Source organism: Melospiza melodia, chromosome 31, assembly GCF_035770615.1.
Source record: "Melospiza melodia melodia isolate bMelMel2 chromosome 31, bMelMel2.pri, whole genome shotgun sequence".
Lineage (NCBI taxonomy): Eukaryota > Metazoa > Chordata > Aves > Passeriformes > Passerellidae > Melospiza > Melospiza melodia.
In genome coordinates, this window is record NC_086224.1 from 2,120,899 (window position 1) to 2,135,297 (window position 14,399).

The following is a 14,399-nucleotide window of genomic DNA, read 5'->3' on the forward strand; positions in this document are numbered from 1 at the left end:
ATATTATATTATATTATATTATATTATTATATTATATTATATTATATTATATTATAAAAAATGCACTAAAGAATAGAGATAGGATACAGATAGAAGGCTACAAAAGAATTGATCATGAAAAAGCTCTTGACCCCTATCCTGAGTCCTGACACAGCCTGACCATGACTGGTCATGAAGTCCAAATAAAAAAATCTCCAACCACAATTCCAGAGCAGCAAAACACAGGAGAAACAAACCAAAAAATAATTATTTACACATCATTTACATTATTTACATTTACATTTCATTTCTGAGGCCTCTCAAGCTTCTCAAGAGAAAAAAAAATAGCAAAAGGACTTTTCATAAAATATATATATATTTTCCATAAAACATATATAAATTATATTTTCCATAAAACATATTAAAAAAATCAGTTTCCTTGCTCCTGATCCCTGCTGTGCTCTCACCGCTGGTGATTTTTTTTTTGCAGATTCAGGTTTCTTACTACCCCCCTGGGCAGTACCCCAACTCCAGCCAGCAATACCGACCCCTCAGTCACCCCAGTGGCCTACAGCTCCCAGCGCCCCCAGCAGCTCCCCCAGCAGTCCCAGCAGCCAGGTAAGGGCTGAAAAAAGGGTTTAAAAAGGGTTAAAGGGGTTCATTTTCCCATTCCTGCTGGTTTTATTTGCCCCAGGGATCTCCCCTGTGCTGGGTGCTCATGGGTGTCTGTCTGTCTGGTCTGTCTGCAGAGGGGTTGTGTCCTTCCCTCCCTCTCCTCTGAGCTTGCTCGGGGAGGGGGTGAGGTGGATTTAAACCCCACTGAATTTAGAATTTGGAGCGAATTTAGAGCCAGGAGCTTCCCTTGGGTGTGTTTCCATCTGCTCCTGCTCTCCCGTCTCTTCAGCAGGAGGTGGGAGGGCAAAGGCAGGATTTGATTCCCTAAATCTTAAATTTGGGGTATTTTTCCCCTAAATTTTAAATCTGGGGTTATTAATTCCCTAAATCTTAAATTTGGGGATATTTTCCCCTAAAACATAAATTTGGGGTTATTTTTTCCCTAAATCTTAAATCTGGGGTTATTTAGTCCCTAAATCTTAAATTTGGGGATATTTTCCCCCTAAAAGGTAAATTTGGGGTTATTTTTTCCCTAAATTTTAATCTGGGGTTATTAATTCCCTAAATCTTAAATTTGGGGATATTTTCCCCCCCTAAAACATAAATTTGGGGTTATTTTTCCCCTAAATTTTAAATCTGGGGTTATTATTCCCTAAATCTTAAATTTGGGGATATTTTCCCCCTAAAAGGTAAATTTGGGTTATTTTTTCCCTAAATCTTAAATTTGGGGTTATTTATTCCCTAAATCTTAAATTTGGGGATATTTTCCCCCTAAAAGGTAAATTTGGGGTTATTTTTTCCCTAAATCTTAAATCTGGGGTTATTAAATTTCCCTAAATCTTAAATTTGGGGATATTTTCCCCCTAAAACATAAATTTGGGGTTATTTTTCCCCTAAATTTTAAATCTGGGGTTATTTAGTCCCTAAATCTTAAATTTGGGGATATTTTCCCCCTAAAACGTAAATTTGGGGTTATTTTTTCCCTAAATCTTAAATTTGGGGTTATTTATTCCTAAATCTTAAATTTGGGGATATTTTCCCCCTAAAACATAAATTTGGGGTTATTTTTTCCCTAAATCTTAAATCTGGGGTTATTTAGTCCCTAAATCTTTAATTTGGGGATATTTTCCCCCCTAAAAGGTAAATTTGGGGTTATTTTTCCCTAAATTTTAAATCTGGGGTTATTAATTCCCTAAATCTTAAATTTGGGGATATTTTCCCCCTAAAACATAAATTTGGGGTTATTTTTTCCCTAAATCTTAAATTTGGGTTATTTATTCCCTAAATCTTAAATTTGGGGATATTTTCCCCCTAAAACTTAAATTTGGGGTTATTTTTTCCCTAAATTTTAAATCTGGGGTTATTAATTCCCTAAATCTTAAATTTGGGGATGTTTTCCCCCCTAAAACATAAATTTGGGCTTATTTTTTCCCTAAATTTTAAATTTGGGCTTATTAATTCCCTAAATCTTAAATTTGGGGATATTTTCCCCCTAAAACATAAATTTGGGGTTATTTTTTTCCCTAAATCTTAAATCTTGGGGTTATTTAGTCCCTAAATCTTAAATTTGGGGATATTTTCCCCCTAAAACGTAAATTTGGGGTTATTTTTTCCCTGTGTCCAACTCAAAGTTACTCCATTAAAACCCTATTCTGGCACTGAAATATAAAGGGGGAATATAAAGTCAGGAGTTCCCTTGGGTGTGTTCACATCAGCTCCAAGGGAAACCCTTTCCCCATTCTTCAGCAGACTCAGGATTTGATTCCTAAATCTTGAATTGTGAGGTCATTTTATTCCCTAAATCTGGGGTTATTTATTCCTAAATCTTAAATCTGAGGTAATTTATTCCTTAAATTTGGAGGTTATTTATTCCCTAAATCTTAAATCTGAGGTTATTTATTCCTTAAATTTAGAGTTATTTATTCCCTAAATCTTAAATCTGAGGTAATTTATTCCCTAAATTTTAAATCTGAGGTTATTTATTCCTAAATCTAGAATTTGGGGTTATTTATTGCCTAAATTTAAATCTGAGGTTATTTATTCCCTAAATCTGAGGTTATTTATTCCCCAAATAGCCGCGGGTTATTTATTCCCCAAATTTTAAATCTGAGGTTTTTTATTCATTATTTATTCCCTAAATCTTAAATCTGAGGTTATTTATTCCCCAAATCCGGGGTTATTTTTTCCCCAAATTTTAAATCTGAGGTTATTTATTTTCCAAATCTGGTGTTATTTATTCCCTAAATCTGGGGTTATTTATTCCCCAAATCTGGAGTTATTTATTCCTAAATCTGTAGTTATTTATTCCCCAAATCTGGAGTTATTTATTCCCTAAATCTGTGGTTATTTATTCCCCAAATCCGGGGTTATTTATTCCCCCAATTTTAAATCTGAGACTATTTATTCCCAAATCTGGGGTTATTTATTCCCTAAACCTGGGGTTATTTATTCCCTAAATTTTAAATCTGAGGTTATTTATTCCCTAATCTTAAATTTGGAGTTATTTATTCCCTAAATCTTAAATCTGGGGTTATTCATTCCCCAAATTTTAAATCTGAGGTTATTTATTCACTAAATCTGAGCTTATTTATTCCCCAAATCTGTGGTTATTTATTCCCCAAATCTGGGGTTATTTATTCCCTAAATCTGAGGTTATTTATTCCCCAAATCTGAGGTTATTTATTCCCCAAATTTTAAATCTGAGGTTATTTTTTTCCCCAAATTCAGGGTTATTTATTCCCCAAATTTTAAATCTGAGGTTATTTATTCCCCAAATCTGAGGTTATTTATTCCCTAAATCCTGGGTTATTTATTCCCTAAATCTTAAATCTGAGGTTATTTATTCCTTAAATTTGGAGTTATTTATTCCTTAAATCTTAAATCTGAGGTAATTTATTCCTAAATATGGGGTTATTTATTCCCCAAATCTGAGGTTATTTATTCCCCAAATCTGTGGTTATTTATTCCCCAAATCCGGGTTATTTATTCCCCAAATTTTAAATCTGAGGTTATTTTTTCCCTAAATCTTAAATCTGAGGATATTTATTCCTTAAATTTGGAGTTATTTATTCCCTAAATTTTAAATCTGAGGTTATTTTTTCCCTAAATCTGAGGTTATTTATTCCCCAAATTTTAAATCTGAGGTTATTTATTCCCCAAAGCTGGGGTTATTTATTCCCTAAACCTGGGGTTATTTATTCCCTAAATTTTAAATCTGAGGTTATTTATTCCCTAAATCTGTGGTTATTTATTCCCCAAATCTGGGGCTATTTATTCCCCAAATCCGGGGTTATTTATTCCCCAAATTTTAAATCTGAGGTTACTTATTCCCCAAAGCTGGGGTTATTTATTCCCTAAATCTGTGGTTATTTATTCCCTAAATCTGGTATTCCATAAATCTGTGGTTATTTATTCCCCAAATTTTAAATCTGAGGTTATTTATTCCTAAATCTTAAATCTGAGGTTATTTATTCCCAAATCCGGGGTTATTTATTCCCCAAATTTTAAATCTGAGGTTATTTATTCCCTTAATCTGAGGTTATTTATTCCCAAATCCAGGGTTATTTATTCCCCAAATTTTAAATCTGAGGTTATTTATTCCCTAAATATGGGGTTATTTATTCCCTAAATCCGGCGTTATTTATTCCCAAGATTTTAAATCTGAGGTTATTTATTCCTAAATATGGGGTTATTTATTCCCTAAATCTTAAATCTGAGGTTATTTATTCCCCAATCCGGGGTTATTTATTCCCCAAATTTTAAATCTGAGGTTATTCATTCCCCAAACCTCAAATTCGTTGTCATTTCCCCTGTCCCCCTGTGACGTGACCCCGTTCCCTCCCTGTCGTGGCAGGTTTACAGCCCATGATGTCCAACCAGCAGCAGAGTTACCAGGGCGTGGTGGGGGTGCAGCAGCCTCAGCCCCCCGGGCTCCTCGGCAGCCAGAGGAACAATTTGGGGGGCCAGATGCAGAACGTGCTGGGGGTGCAGCAGGCACAGCCCCCCGGGCTGCTCAGCACCCAGAGGAGCAGCATGGGCAGCCAGATGCAAGGGCTGATGGTGCAGTACACAGCCCTGCCCTCGTACCAGGTGGGCACCGGGGGGGCTGGGCAGGGGGGCTCTGGCTGGGCAGGATGTGGCCAAGGATCCCCCAAAGTTGGGGGTTTCCTCATAGGGATGAGGAGGACACGTCCGTGTGGGCATCTGTGGGGCACATCTCGGGCAGGAGGCTGAGGAGGGGGCTCTGGCTGGGCAGGATGTGCCCAAGGGTGGGGATTTGCTCACAGGGATGAGGAGGGCACCTCCATGTGGGCATGTGTGGGGCACATCTCGGGCAGGAGGGCTGGGAGGGGGCTCTGGGATGTCAGAAAAACCCACCTGGAGTCTCCTCACCGTGCTGGGCACCTGCTCCTCCCCAGCCTGGGCTGCTGGGCAGGGGGCTCTGGCTGGGCAGGATGTGGCCAAGGATCCCCTAAAGTTGGGGGTTTCCTCATAGGGATGAGGAGGGCACGTCCGTGTGGCATCTGTGGGGCACATCTGGGGCAGGAGAGCTGGGGAGGGGGTTGTGGGCTGGGCAGGATGTGCCCAAGGGATCCTCTAAAGGTGAGGATTTGCTCCCAGGGATGAGGAGGGCACGTCCATGTGGGGATTTGTGGGGGCACATCTGGAGCTGGAGGGCTGAGGAGGGGGCTCTGGTTGGCCAGGATGTGCCCAAGGGATGCCCTAAAGGTGGGGATTTGCTCGTAGGGCATCTGTGGGGCACATCTGTGGCAGGAGAGCTGGGCAGGATGTGCACAAGGGATGCCCCAAAGGAGGGGATTTGCTCACAGAGATGAGGAGGGCACATCCATGTGGGGATCTGTGGGGCACATCTGGGGCAGGAGGGCTGGGGAGGGGGCTCAGGCTGGGCAGGATGTGCCCAAGGGATGCCCCAAAGGTGAGGATTTGCTCACAGGGCATCTGTGGGGCACATCTGGGTCAGTCGGCTGGGCAGGATGTGCCCAAGGGATGGATGTGCCCAAGGATCCCCCAAAGTTGGGGGTTTTCTTCATAGGGATGAGGAGGGCACATCCATGGGGAGTTCTGTGGGGCACATCTGGGGCAGGAGGGCTGAGGAGGGGGCTCAGGCTGGGCAGGATGTGCCCAAGGGATGCCCTAAAGGAGGGGATTTGCTCACAGGGATGGGGGCAGGGGGCTCTGGCTGGGCAGGATGTGCCCAAGGGTGGGGATTTGCTGCCAGGGATGAGGAGGGCACCTCCATGTGGGCATGTGTGGGGCACATCTCGGGCAGGAGGGCTGGGAGGGGGCTGTGGGCTGTCAGAAAAACCCACCTGAAGTCTCCTCACCGTGCTGGTGTGTCCAGTACACACCACTGCCTTGGTACCAGGTGGGCACTGGGGCGCTGGGCAGGGGGCTCTGGCTGGGCAGGATGTGCCCAAGGGATGGATGTGCCTCAAGGGGTCCCCTAAAGTTGGGGGTTTCCTCATAGGGGATGAGGAGGGCACATCCATGAGGGGATCTGTGGGGCACATCTGGGGCAGGAGGGCTGAGGAGGGGGCTCTGGCTGGGCAGGATGTGCCCAAGGGTGGGGATTTGCTGCCAGGGATGAGGAGGGCACCTCCATGTAGGGATGTGTGGGGCACATCTCGGGCAGGAGGGCTGGGTAGGATGTGCCCAAGGGATCCCCCAAAAGTGGGATTTGCTCACAGGGCCATCTGGAGCTGGGAGAACCTCTGGGAGGGATTGTTCCTGGGGGAGGTTGCTGTGGGGTGCAAGAAAAACCCACCTGAAGTCTCCTCACCCTGCTGGTGTGTCCAGTACACACCACTGCCTTGGTACCAGGTGGGCACTGGGGGGCTGGACAGGGGGCTCAAGATGGGCAGGATGTGCCCAAGGGATGGATGTGCCTCAAGGGGTCCCCCAAAAGTGGGGATTTGCTCGCAGGGATGGTGAGGGCACAGCCCATGAGGGGATCTGTGGGGCACATCTGGGGCAGGAGGGCTGAGGAGGGGGCTCAGGCTGGGCAGGATGTGCCCAAGGGATGGATGTGCCCAAGGATCCCCTAAAATTGGGGGGTTCCTCATAGGGATGGTGAGGGCACGTCCATGTGGGGATCTGTGGGGCACATCTGGGGCAGGAGGGGCTGAGGAGGGGGCTCTGGCTGGGCAGGATGTGCCCAAGGGATGCCCTAAAGTTGGGGATTTGCTCACAGGGATGGGCAGGGGGCTCTGGCTGGGCAGGGATGTGCCCAAGGGTGGGGATTTGCTCCCAGGGATGAGGAGGGCACCTCCATGTGGGCATGTGTGGGGCACATCTCGGGCAGGAGGGCTGGGTAGGATGTGCCCAAGGGGTCCCCCAAAAGTGGGGATTTGCTCACAGGGCATCTGTGGGGCACATCTGGAGCCGGGAGAACCTCTGGGACGGGCTCTGCCAGGGCGAGGTTGCTGTGGGCTGTCAGAAAAACCCACCTGGAGTCTCCTCACCCTGCTGGGCGTCTTGGGGCCGTTTTCCCTGCTCTGTTTCTGTAACCTGCTGCTCTCCTCCCTGCCCAGGTGCCCATGGCCAGCGAGTCCCAGAACGTGGTCCAGCAGCCCTTCCAGCAGCCCGTGCTGGTGCCAGCCAGCCAGTCTGTGCAGGGCGGGCTCCAGGCTGGAGGGGTGCCCATCTACTACAGCGTCATCCCAGTGCCCAGCAGATGGCACCAGGTAAAGCTCTGGCAGCTGCCAGGCGGTGAACACGGAGCTGTGCCCACGGTTTTGGGGGGTTTGGGGGTGTTCTGTCAAGGGCAGGAGCCTTGGGAAGAGCTGGGATTGATGTAAAAATACAATACGCAGAGATTGAGGAGAAAAATCGTAAATTTAGGTTTCTATAGTTGTAAGTAAGAGTTGTAAGTGAGTTGTAAGTGAGTTATAAGTGAGAAACTGCCTTGATAAGGTGGTGAAGGGTTTGTATGTAGGAAACTGTATTGATAAAATGGTCAGGGGTTTATAATGTAGGAAACTGTATTGATAAAATGGTCAGGGGTTTATAATGTAGGAAACTGCATTGATTAAAATGGTCAGGGGTTTATAATGTAGGAAACTGTATTGATAAATGGTCAGGGGTTTATAATGTAGGAAACTGTATTGATAAAATGGTGACGGGTTTATAATGTAGAAAAATGCATTGATAAGATGGTGAGGGGTTTATAATGTGGGAAACTGTATTGATAAAATGGTGAGGGGTTTATAATGTAGGAAACTGCATTGATAAGGTGGTGAAGGGTTTGTAATATAGGAAACAACTCAGCAGAATGGCACCAGGTAAAGCTGTGGCAGCTGCCAGGGGGTGAACACGGAGCTGTGCCCACAGTTTTGGGGGGTTTGGGGTGTTCTGTCAAGGGCAGGAGCCTTGGAAGAGCTGGGATTGATGTAAAAATACAATATGCAGAGATGAGGAGAAAAATCGTAAATTTAGGTTTCTATAGTTGTAAGTAAGAGTTGTAAGTGAGTTATAAGTGAGAAACTGCCTTGATAAGGTGGTGAAGGGTTTGTAATGTAGGAAACTGTATGATAAAATGGTCAGGGGTTTATAATGTAGGAAACTGCATTGATAAGATGGTGAGGGGTTTATAATGTAGGAAACTTCATTGATAAGATGGTGAGGGGTTTATAATGTAGGGAACTGCATTGATAAGATGGTGAGGGGTTTATAATGTAGGAAACTTCATTGATAAGGTGGTGAGGGGTTTATAATGTAGGGAACTGCATTGATAAGATGGTGAGGGCTTTATAATGTAGAAAAATTCCCTGATAAGGTGGTGAGGGGTTTATAATACAGGAAACAACTCAGCAGAATGGCACCAGGTAAAGCTCTGGCAGCTGCCAGGGGGTGAAAAGGGAGCTGTGCCCACAGTTTTGGGGGGTTTGGGGTGTTCTGTCAAGGGCAGGAGTCAGGGATCCTTGTGGGTCTCTTTCATCTTGGGATTTCTGTGATTCTGTTCTCTCCTGTGGCTGGAGGTGAGTGGGTGCGCAAGTTCTGCTCCTCCCCTGAGCTTGTCCATCCTGGATCCCTTCCTGAGCTCCAGGGGGTGAAGCTGCCATGTGCCCACCCATCCCAGAGAAGAGGGAGCTGGGTGTGGGAATGAGAAAAAGAGAAACTTCCACAGGCACAGCAGGGTTTGAGCTCTGCAGCCTTGGGAGAAGCTGGGATTGGTGTAAAAATGCAACACACAAACAGCTGGAGATTGTTTCCAGTCCTTGGGGTGGTGTTAATTTTTTATACTAAAAACTACGTGTACAATATTTACAGTTACTTCCCAATACCTATCACCTGTGTTAGACAGTGAGCTTCTACTCTAAACCAATCCCAAAAGTGCCAGCATCACAGCAGAAGATGGAGGCCAAGAAGAAGAAGAAGAAGAAGGACAGGACAAGCCCACATTCCTCCATTTTGCCCCCTGAACCCCCATTCTAAAACCCCAAAATCCATTTTCACCCAGTGATTAATTCACTATTATTTTACTCAAACTCTTGTGGCCTGTAACTCCTCGCACAAAGCTGGCAATGGTTTTCCAGCCCTTGGGGTGCTGTTAGTTTTTTATACTACAAACTACCTGTACTTTATTTACAATAATTCCCAATACCCAGTCACCTGTGTTAGACAGTGAGCTTCTATTCTAAATATAACATATTTATAATTACTTTCCACACCTATCACCTATATTAGACAGTGAGCTTCTACTCTAAACCACTCCCAAAATGCCACCATCACAGCAGAAGATGGAGGCCAAGAAGAAGAAGAAGAAAGGCTGGACATGCCCACATTCCTCCATTTTGCCTCCTGAACCCCCATTCTAAACCCCCAAAATTCTACATTTTCACCCAGTGATTAATTCACTATTATTTTACTCAAACTCTTGTGGCCTGTAAACTCCTCACACAAAGCTGGCGATTGTTTCCAGCCCTTGGGGTGCTGTTAGTTTTTATACTAAAAACTACCTGTACTTTATTTACAATAATTTCCCAATACCCCATCACCTGTGTTAGACAGTGAGCTTCTATTCTAAATATAACATATTTACAATTACTTTCCAACACCTATCACCTATATTAGACAGTTTGTCTCTACTCTAAACCAATCCCAAAATGCCACCATCACAGCAGAAAATGGAGGCCAAGAAGAAGGAGAAAGGCAGGACAAGCCCACATTCCCTCCATCTTGCCTCTTGAATCCCCATTCTAAAAACCCCCAAAAATCCATTTTTCACCCCGTGATAAATTCCCTATCATTCTACTCAAACTTTCTTGACTTGTAATCCTTCATATAAAAGTCGGTAATTATTTTTTTCCAAGGGCTAAATCACAGTCCCGGGTGTCTTGTGCTCTGTGCCAAGGTCTCTGAGCCCCCTGGGCAGGGTCTCCAGGGTATCCAGAGGGATTTCCAGGGTTCCCAAACCCCTCCTGAGTGCTGACCCCCCTCTCTGTGCTCCCCAGCCCGTCCGTGGGGTTCCTGCAGCCCCCTGGCTCCGAGCAGTACCAGATGCCGCAGTCGCCGGCGCCCTGCAGCCCTCCCAGATGCAGCAGCAGTATTCAGTACCAGGGGGGCACTGGGCAAGGCTGGCACCCCCCCTCCAGAGGTGGCACCAGCCTTTGGGCTCCGGAGGTGCCACTTCACAGCCAAGCTGCTGTGCTCAGCTTGGGAATGGTCAGGGGTGGGGCACTGGGGGGTGCTGGCATCTCCCTGCCAGGGTGGGCACAGGGTGGAGGGAGCTGGGGAAATGTGGGGTGGTGAGAGAGGGGAAAAGACTGCAGATGGGGAGGTTGGGGAGTCCTGCTCGCTGTCACAGCTGCTGGGAGGGAGCTGGGTCAGGAGCTGAGCTGGGCTGATGGAGTTCTGGGCTTGGTGGGCTGGAGGAGCCTGAGCTGGGATTATGGAGGTCTGGGCCTGGTGGACTGGAGCAGGATCTGAGCTGGGATGATGGATCTGGGCCTGGATCTCAGCTGGGATGATGGAGATCTGGGCATGGGGAGCTGCAGGATCTGAGCTGGGATGATGGAGGTCTGGGCCTGGTTCAGGATCTGAGCTGGGGTGATGGAGATCTGGGCCTGGTGCAGGATCTGGGCTGGGGATAATGGAAATTTGGGTTTGGTGCAGGATCTGAGCTGGGATGATGGATCTAGACATGGATCTGAGCTGAGATGATGGAGGTCTGGGCATGGGGAGCTGCAGGATCTGAGCTGGGATGATGGAGGTCTGGGCTCTAGTGCAGAATCTGAGCTGGGATGATGGATCTGGACCTGGATCTGAGCTGGGATGATGGAGGTCTGGGCCTGGTGCAGGATCTGAGCTGGCTGATGGATCTGGGGCCTGCATCTGAGCTGAGGTGATGGAGATCTGGGCCTGGTTCAGGATCTGAGCTGGGATAATGGAAATTTGGGTCTGGTGCAGGATTTGAGCTGGGATGATGAATCTGGGCCTGGATCTGAGCTGAGGTGATGGAGATCTGGGCCTGGTTCAGGATCTGAGCTGGGGTGATGGAGATCTGGGCCTGGTGCAGGATCTGGGCTGGGATAATGGAAATTTGGGTCTGGTGCAGGATTTGAGCTGGGATGATGGATCTAGACATGGATCTGAGCTGAGATGATGGAGGTCTGGGCCTGGTTTCAGGATCTGAGCTGGGATGATGGATCTGGACCTGGATCTGAGCTGGGATGATGGAGGTCTGGGTCTGGTGCAGAATCTGAGCTGGGATGATTGATCCTGGACCTAGATCTTGGACCTGGATCTGTGCCTGGAGTTTTGTGGAGATGCTCAGAGCTCTCACTGAGCTGCCATCCCTCAGCTTGGCTCCCGTTTCTCCTGCATTGAACACCATCACTCCCAGGTGTAACCTTTGCTATCCCCAGAGGGTCCTGGTGGGGCTTTTCCAACATGGAAAAATCACGAGTGGCAGAGGAGAGAGAGCCCAGAGTGGGACTGTGGGGAAGGAAGGGTGAGAGTAGCAGGGACAGGGACAGGGACAGGGACAGGGACAGGGACAGGGAGGCGCTCTGTGTCCCACAGCAGCAGAACTGGGGCCACACAGCCACGTGTGTGTCCCCAGGGTGTCCCCATCAGGCCCCTGGCGTGGTGGTGATGCAGCTGAATGTCCCCAACGGCCCCCAGGGCCCCCCAGAACCCGCCCGTGGTGCAGTGGAGCCACTGTAAGTACTACAGCCTGGAGCAGAGGGGGCAGAAGCCTGGAGACCTCTACAACCCCGACAGCACTGCTCAGGTACTGGGGGCACTGGGAGGGACTGGGAGGGACTGGGAGGGACTGGGAGGGAGTGGGAGGAGGCAGCTCAGCCTTTGGGGAAGGGCTGGGTGAGGCTAGGCTTAAAAGCTTCTAGGCTGAGAGTAGCAAACTCAAGAGCACCTAGGTTTAAAGGTTCTAGGCTGAGAGTAGCAAACTCAAGAGCACCTAGGTTTAAAAGCTGCTAGGCTGAGAGTAGCAAACTCAAGAGCACCTAGGTTTAAAGGTTTTAGGCTGAGAGCAGCAACTCAAGAGCACCTAGGTTTAAAAGCTGCTAGGCTGAGAGTAGCAAACTCAAGAGCACCTAGGTTTAAAGCTGCTAGGCTGAGAGTAGCAAACTCAAGAGCACCTAGGTTTAAAGGTTTTAGGCTGAGAGCGCAAACTCAAGAGCTTAGAAGCTGCTAGGCTGAGATTAGCAATCTCAAGAGCAGCCAGGCTTAAACCTGCTAGGCTGAGAGTAGCAAGCTCAAGAGCACCTAGCTTAGAATGTGCTAGGCTGAGAGCAGGAAATTCAAGAGCACCTAGGTTTAAAGTTCTAGGCTGAGAGTAGCAAACTCAAGAACACAGAGGCTTAGAAGCTGCTAGGCTGAGTAGCAAACTCAAGAGCTGCTAAGCTGAGAGTAGCAAACTCAGGAGCAGCCAGGCTTAAAGGATGCGAGGCTGAGAGTAGCAAACTCAAGAGCACTGAGGTTTAGAAGCTGCTAGGCCGAGTAGCAAACTCAAGAGCACACAGGCTTAAACCTGCTGAGCTGAGAGTAGCAAACTCAAGAGCACCTAGGCTTAGAAGCTGCTAGGCTGGGAGTAGGAAACTCAACGGGCACATAGGTTTAAAGGTTCTAGGCTGAGAGTAGCAAACTCAAGAGACTCAGGAGTGTGGGATCCCAGAGCACCTTGAAACGGCCAATAACATCTGAGATTTTAATGTGAGATTTTAAAGTAAAGGTACCTTCTTGTTGTCTTTTTGTGTTGTGAGAGGGAATGAGAAATAAAAGTGAGTGAATGTAGATGAATGAAAGTATATGAAATGTAGATTTTTTATTATAAGCTTCAATTTATCTCCTTGGCATGGGAGGTGAATGGTATTGTGAGAGAAAGGAGCTTTTATTTTGTGTCAGTTGTGACCCAGGGTGGGCATGTAGGAATGTTTGAAATCTCAGATTGTATCCAGGTAGGAATGTTTGAAATCTCAGATTGTATCCGGGTAGGGAATGTTTGAAATCTCAGATTGTATCCAGGCAGGAATGTTGAAATCTCAGATTGTATCCAGGTAGGAATGTTTGAAATCTCAGATTGTATCCAGGCAGGAATGTTTGAAATCTCAGATTGTATCCAGGTAGGAATGCTTGGCTCCTCCCCATGAGCTCACATCTCCCAATGGGAAGATGTAGTTCTTATCAGCCATGCAGTGACATTCAATAGCTGTTATCAGCAGATGTCCCCTCCTGAGGGAGGAGTGATTGTGGAAGAGATAAGGAAAAACTGCCCACTGACAAAATACAGCTGACATACAGATGGTAATAGAACACATCTTGCCTTGCCAATCTGGAACATTATTGAATTGAATTGAATTGAATTGAATTGAATTGAATTGAATTGAATTGAATTGAATTGAATTGAATTGAATTGAATTGATTGAATTGGATTGGATTGAATTGAATTGGATTGGATTGGATTGGATTGGATTGGATTGGATTGGATTGAAATGAATTGGATTGGATTGGATTGGATTGGATTGGATTGGATTGGATTGATTGGATTGGATTGGATTGGATTGAATTGAATTGGATTGAATTGAATTGGATTGGATTGAATTGGATTGAATTGGATTGGATTGGATGGTATATTGTGAGAGAAAGGAGGTTGTTTTTTGTGTCGGTTGTGACCCGGGGTGGGTGTGTGAGCTGTCCCCAGCCCTGGGCTGTCTGTCTGACCCTGTCCCCTCCATCCCAGGCCAGCACCCAGCTGAGCAGCCCCATCACGTCCCCCACGCAGTCGCCGACGCCGTCGCCCGTCACCAACCTGGGCAGCGTGTGCCCGGGGCTGAGCCCCCTGCCCGTTGCTCACCCAGTTCCCCCCAGGCCCATGGGCCCTGCACAAGGTAAGCTCTGGGAATCTGCAGATTCAGAGGTTTTGGGGAGAGCTGCAAAAGGCAGGACTCAGGGACAGCAGAACTTGTGAGCAGAGCTAAGCAGCAGCCATGGGAGTGGTCAGCAGGAAAAGTATTTAAACTGTAGAAAAGCAAAGGCAAATATGAATGATAGGGGAGGCATCCTCTATTATTCTATATATATATTATATGTATAGATATAATATATATATTATATATAATATATATTATATATATAGCATTATATATAGTATATATATTATATGTATATATATTATATATATAATATATATAATATATTATATATAGCATTATATATATTTATATCTATATATTATAAATATATATTATAGAATATATATTTCATATATATAATATACAGATAAATATATATTTATATATATTTATATACAGATATTCTAGATA

At 46.1% G+C, this 14,399-nt stretch overlaps 1 protein-coding gene across 1 annotated transcript in view; it reads left to right on the forward strand.

The window, feature by feature from the left end:
• LOC134431188 (R3H domain-containing protein 2-like) overlaps positions 1-14,078 on the forward strand; it is an 85,590-nt gene extending 71,512 nt beyond the window's left edge. Inside the window, 9 exon segments of the mRNA XM_063179175.1 lie at positions 470-538; positions 540-597; positions 4,448-4,683; positions 7,146-7,277; positions 7,870-7,895; positions 10,068-10,177; positions 11,678-11,739; positions 11,741-11,848; positions 13,817-14,078. Coding sequence (XP_063035245.1) covers positions 470-538; positions 540-597; positions 4,448-4,683; positions 7,146-7,277; positions 7,870-7,895; positions 10,068-10,177; positions 11,678-11,739; positions 11,741-11,848; positions 13,817-14,044 — 1,029 coding nt within the window. The 3' untranslated portion in view covers positions 14,045-14,078.
• Positions 14,079-14,399: the final 321 nt, after the last annotated feature.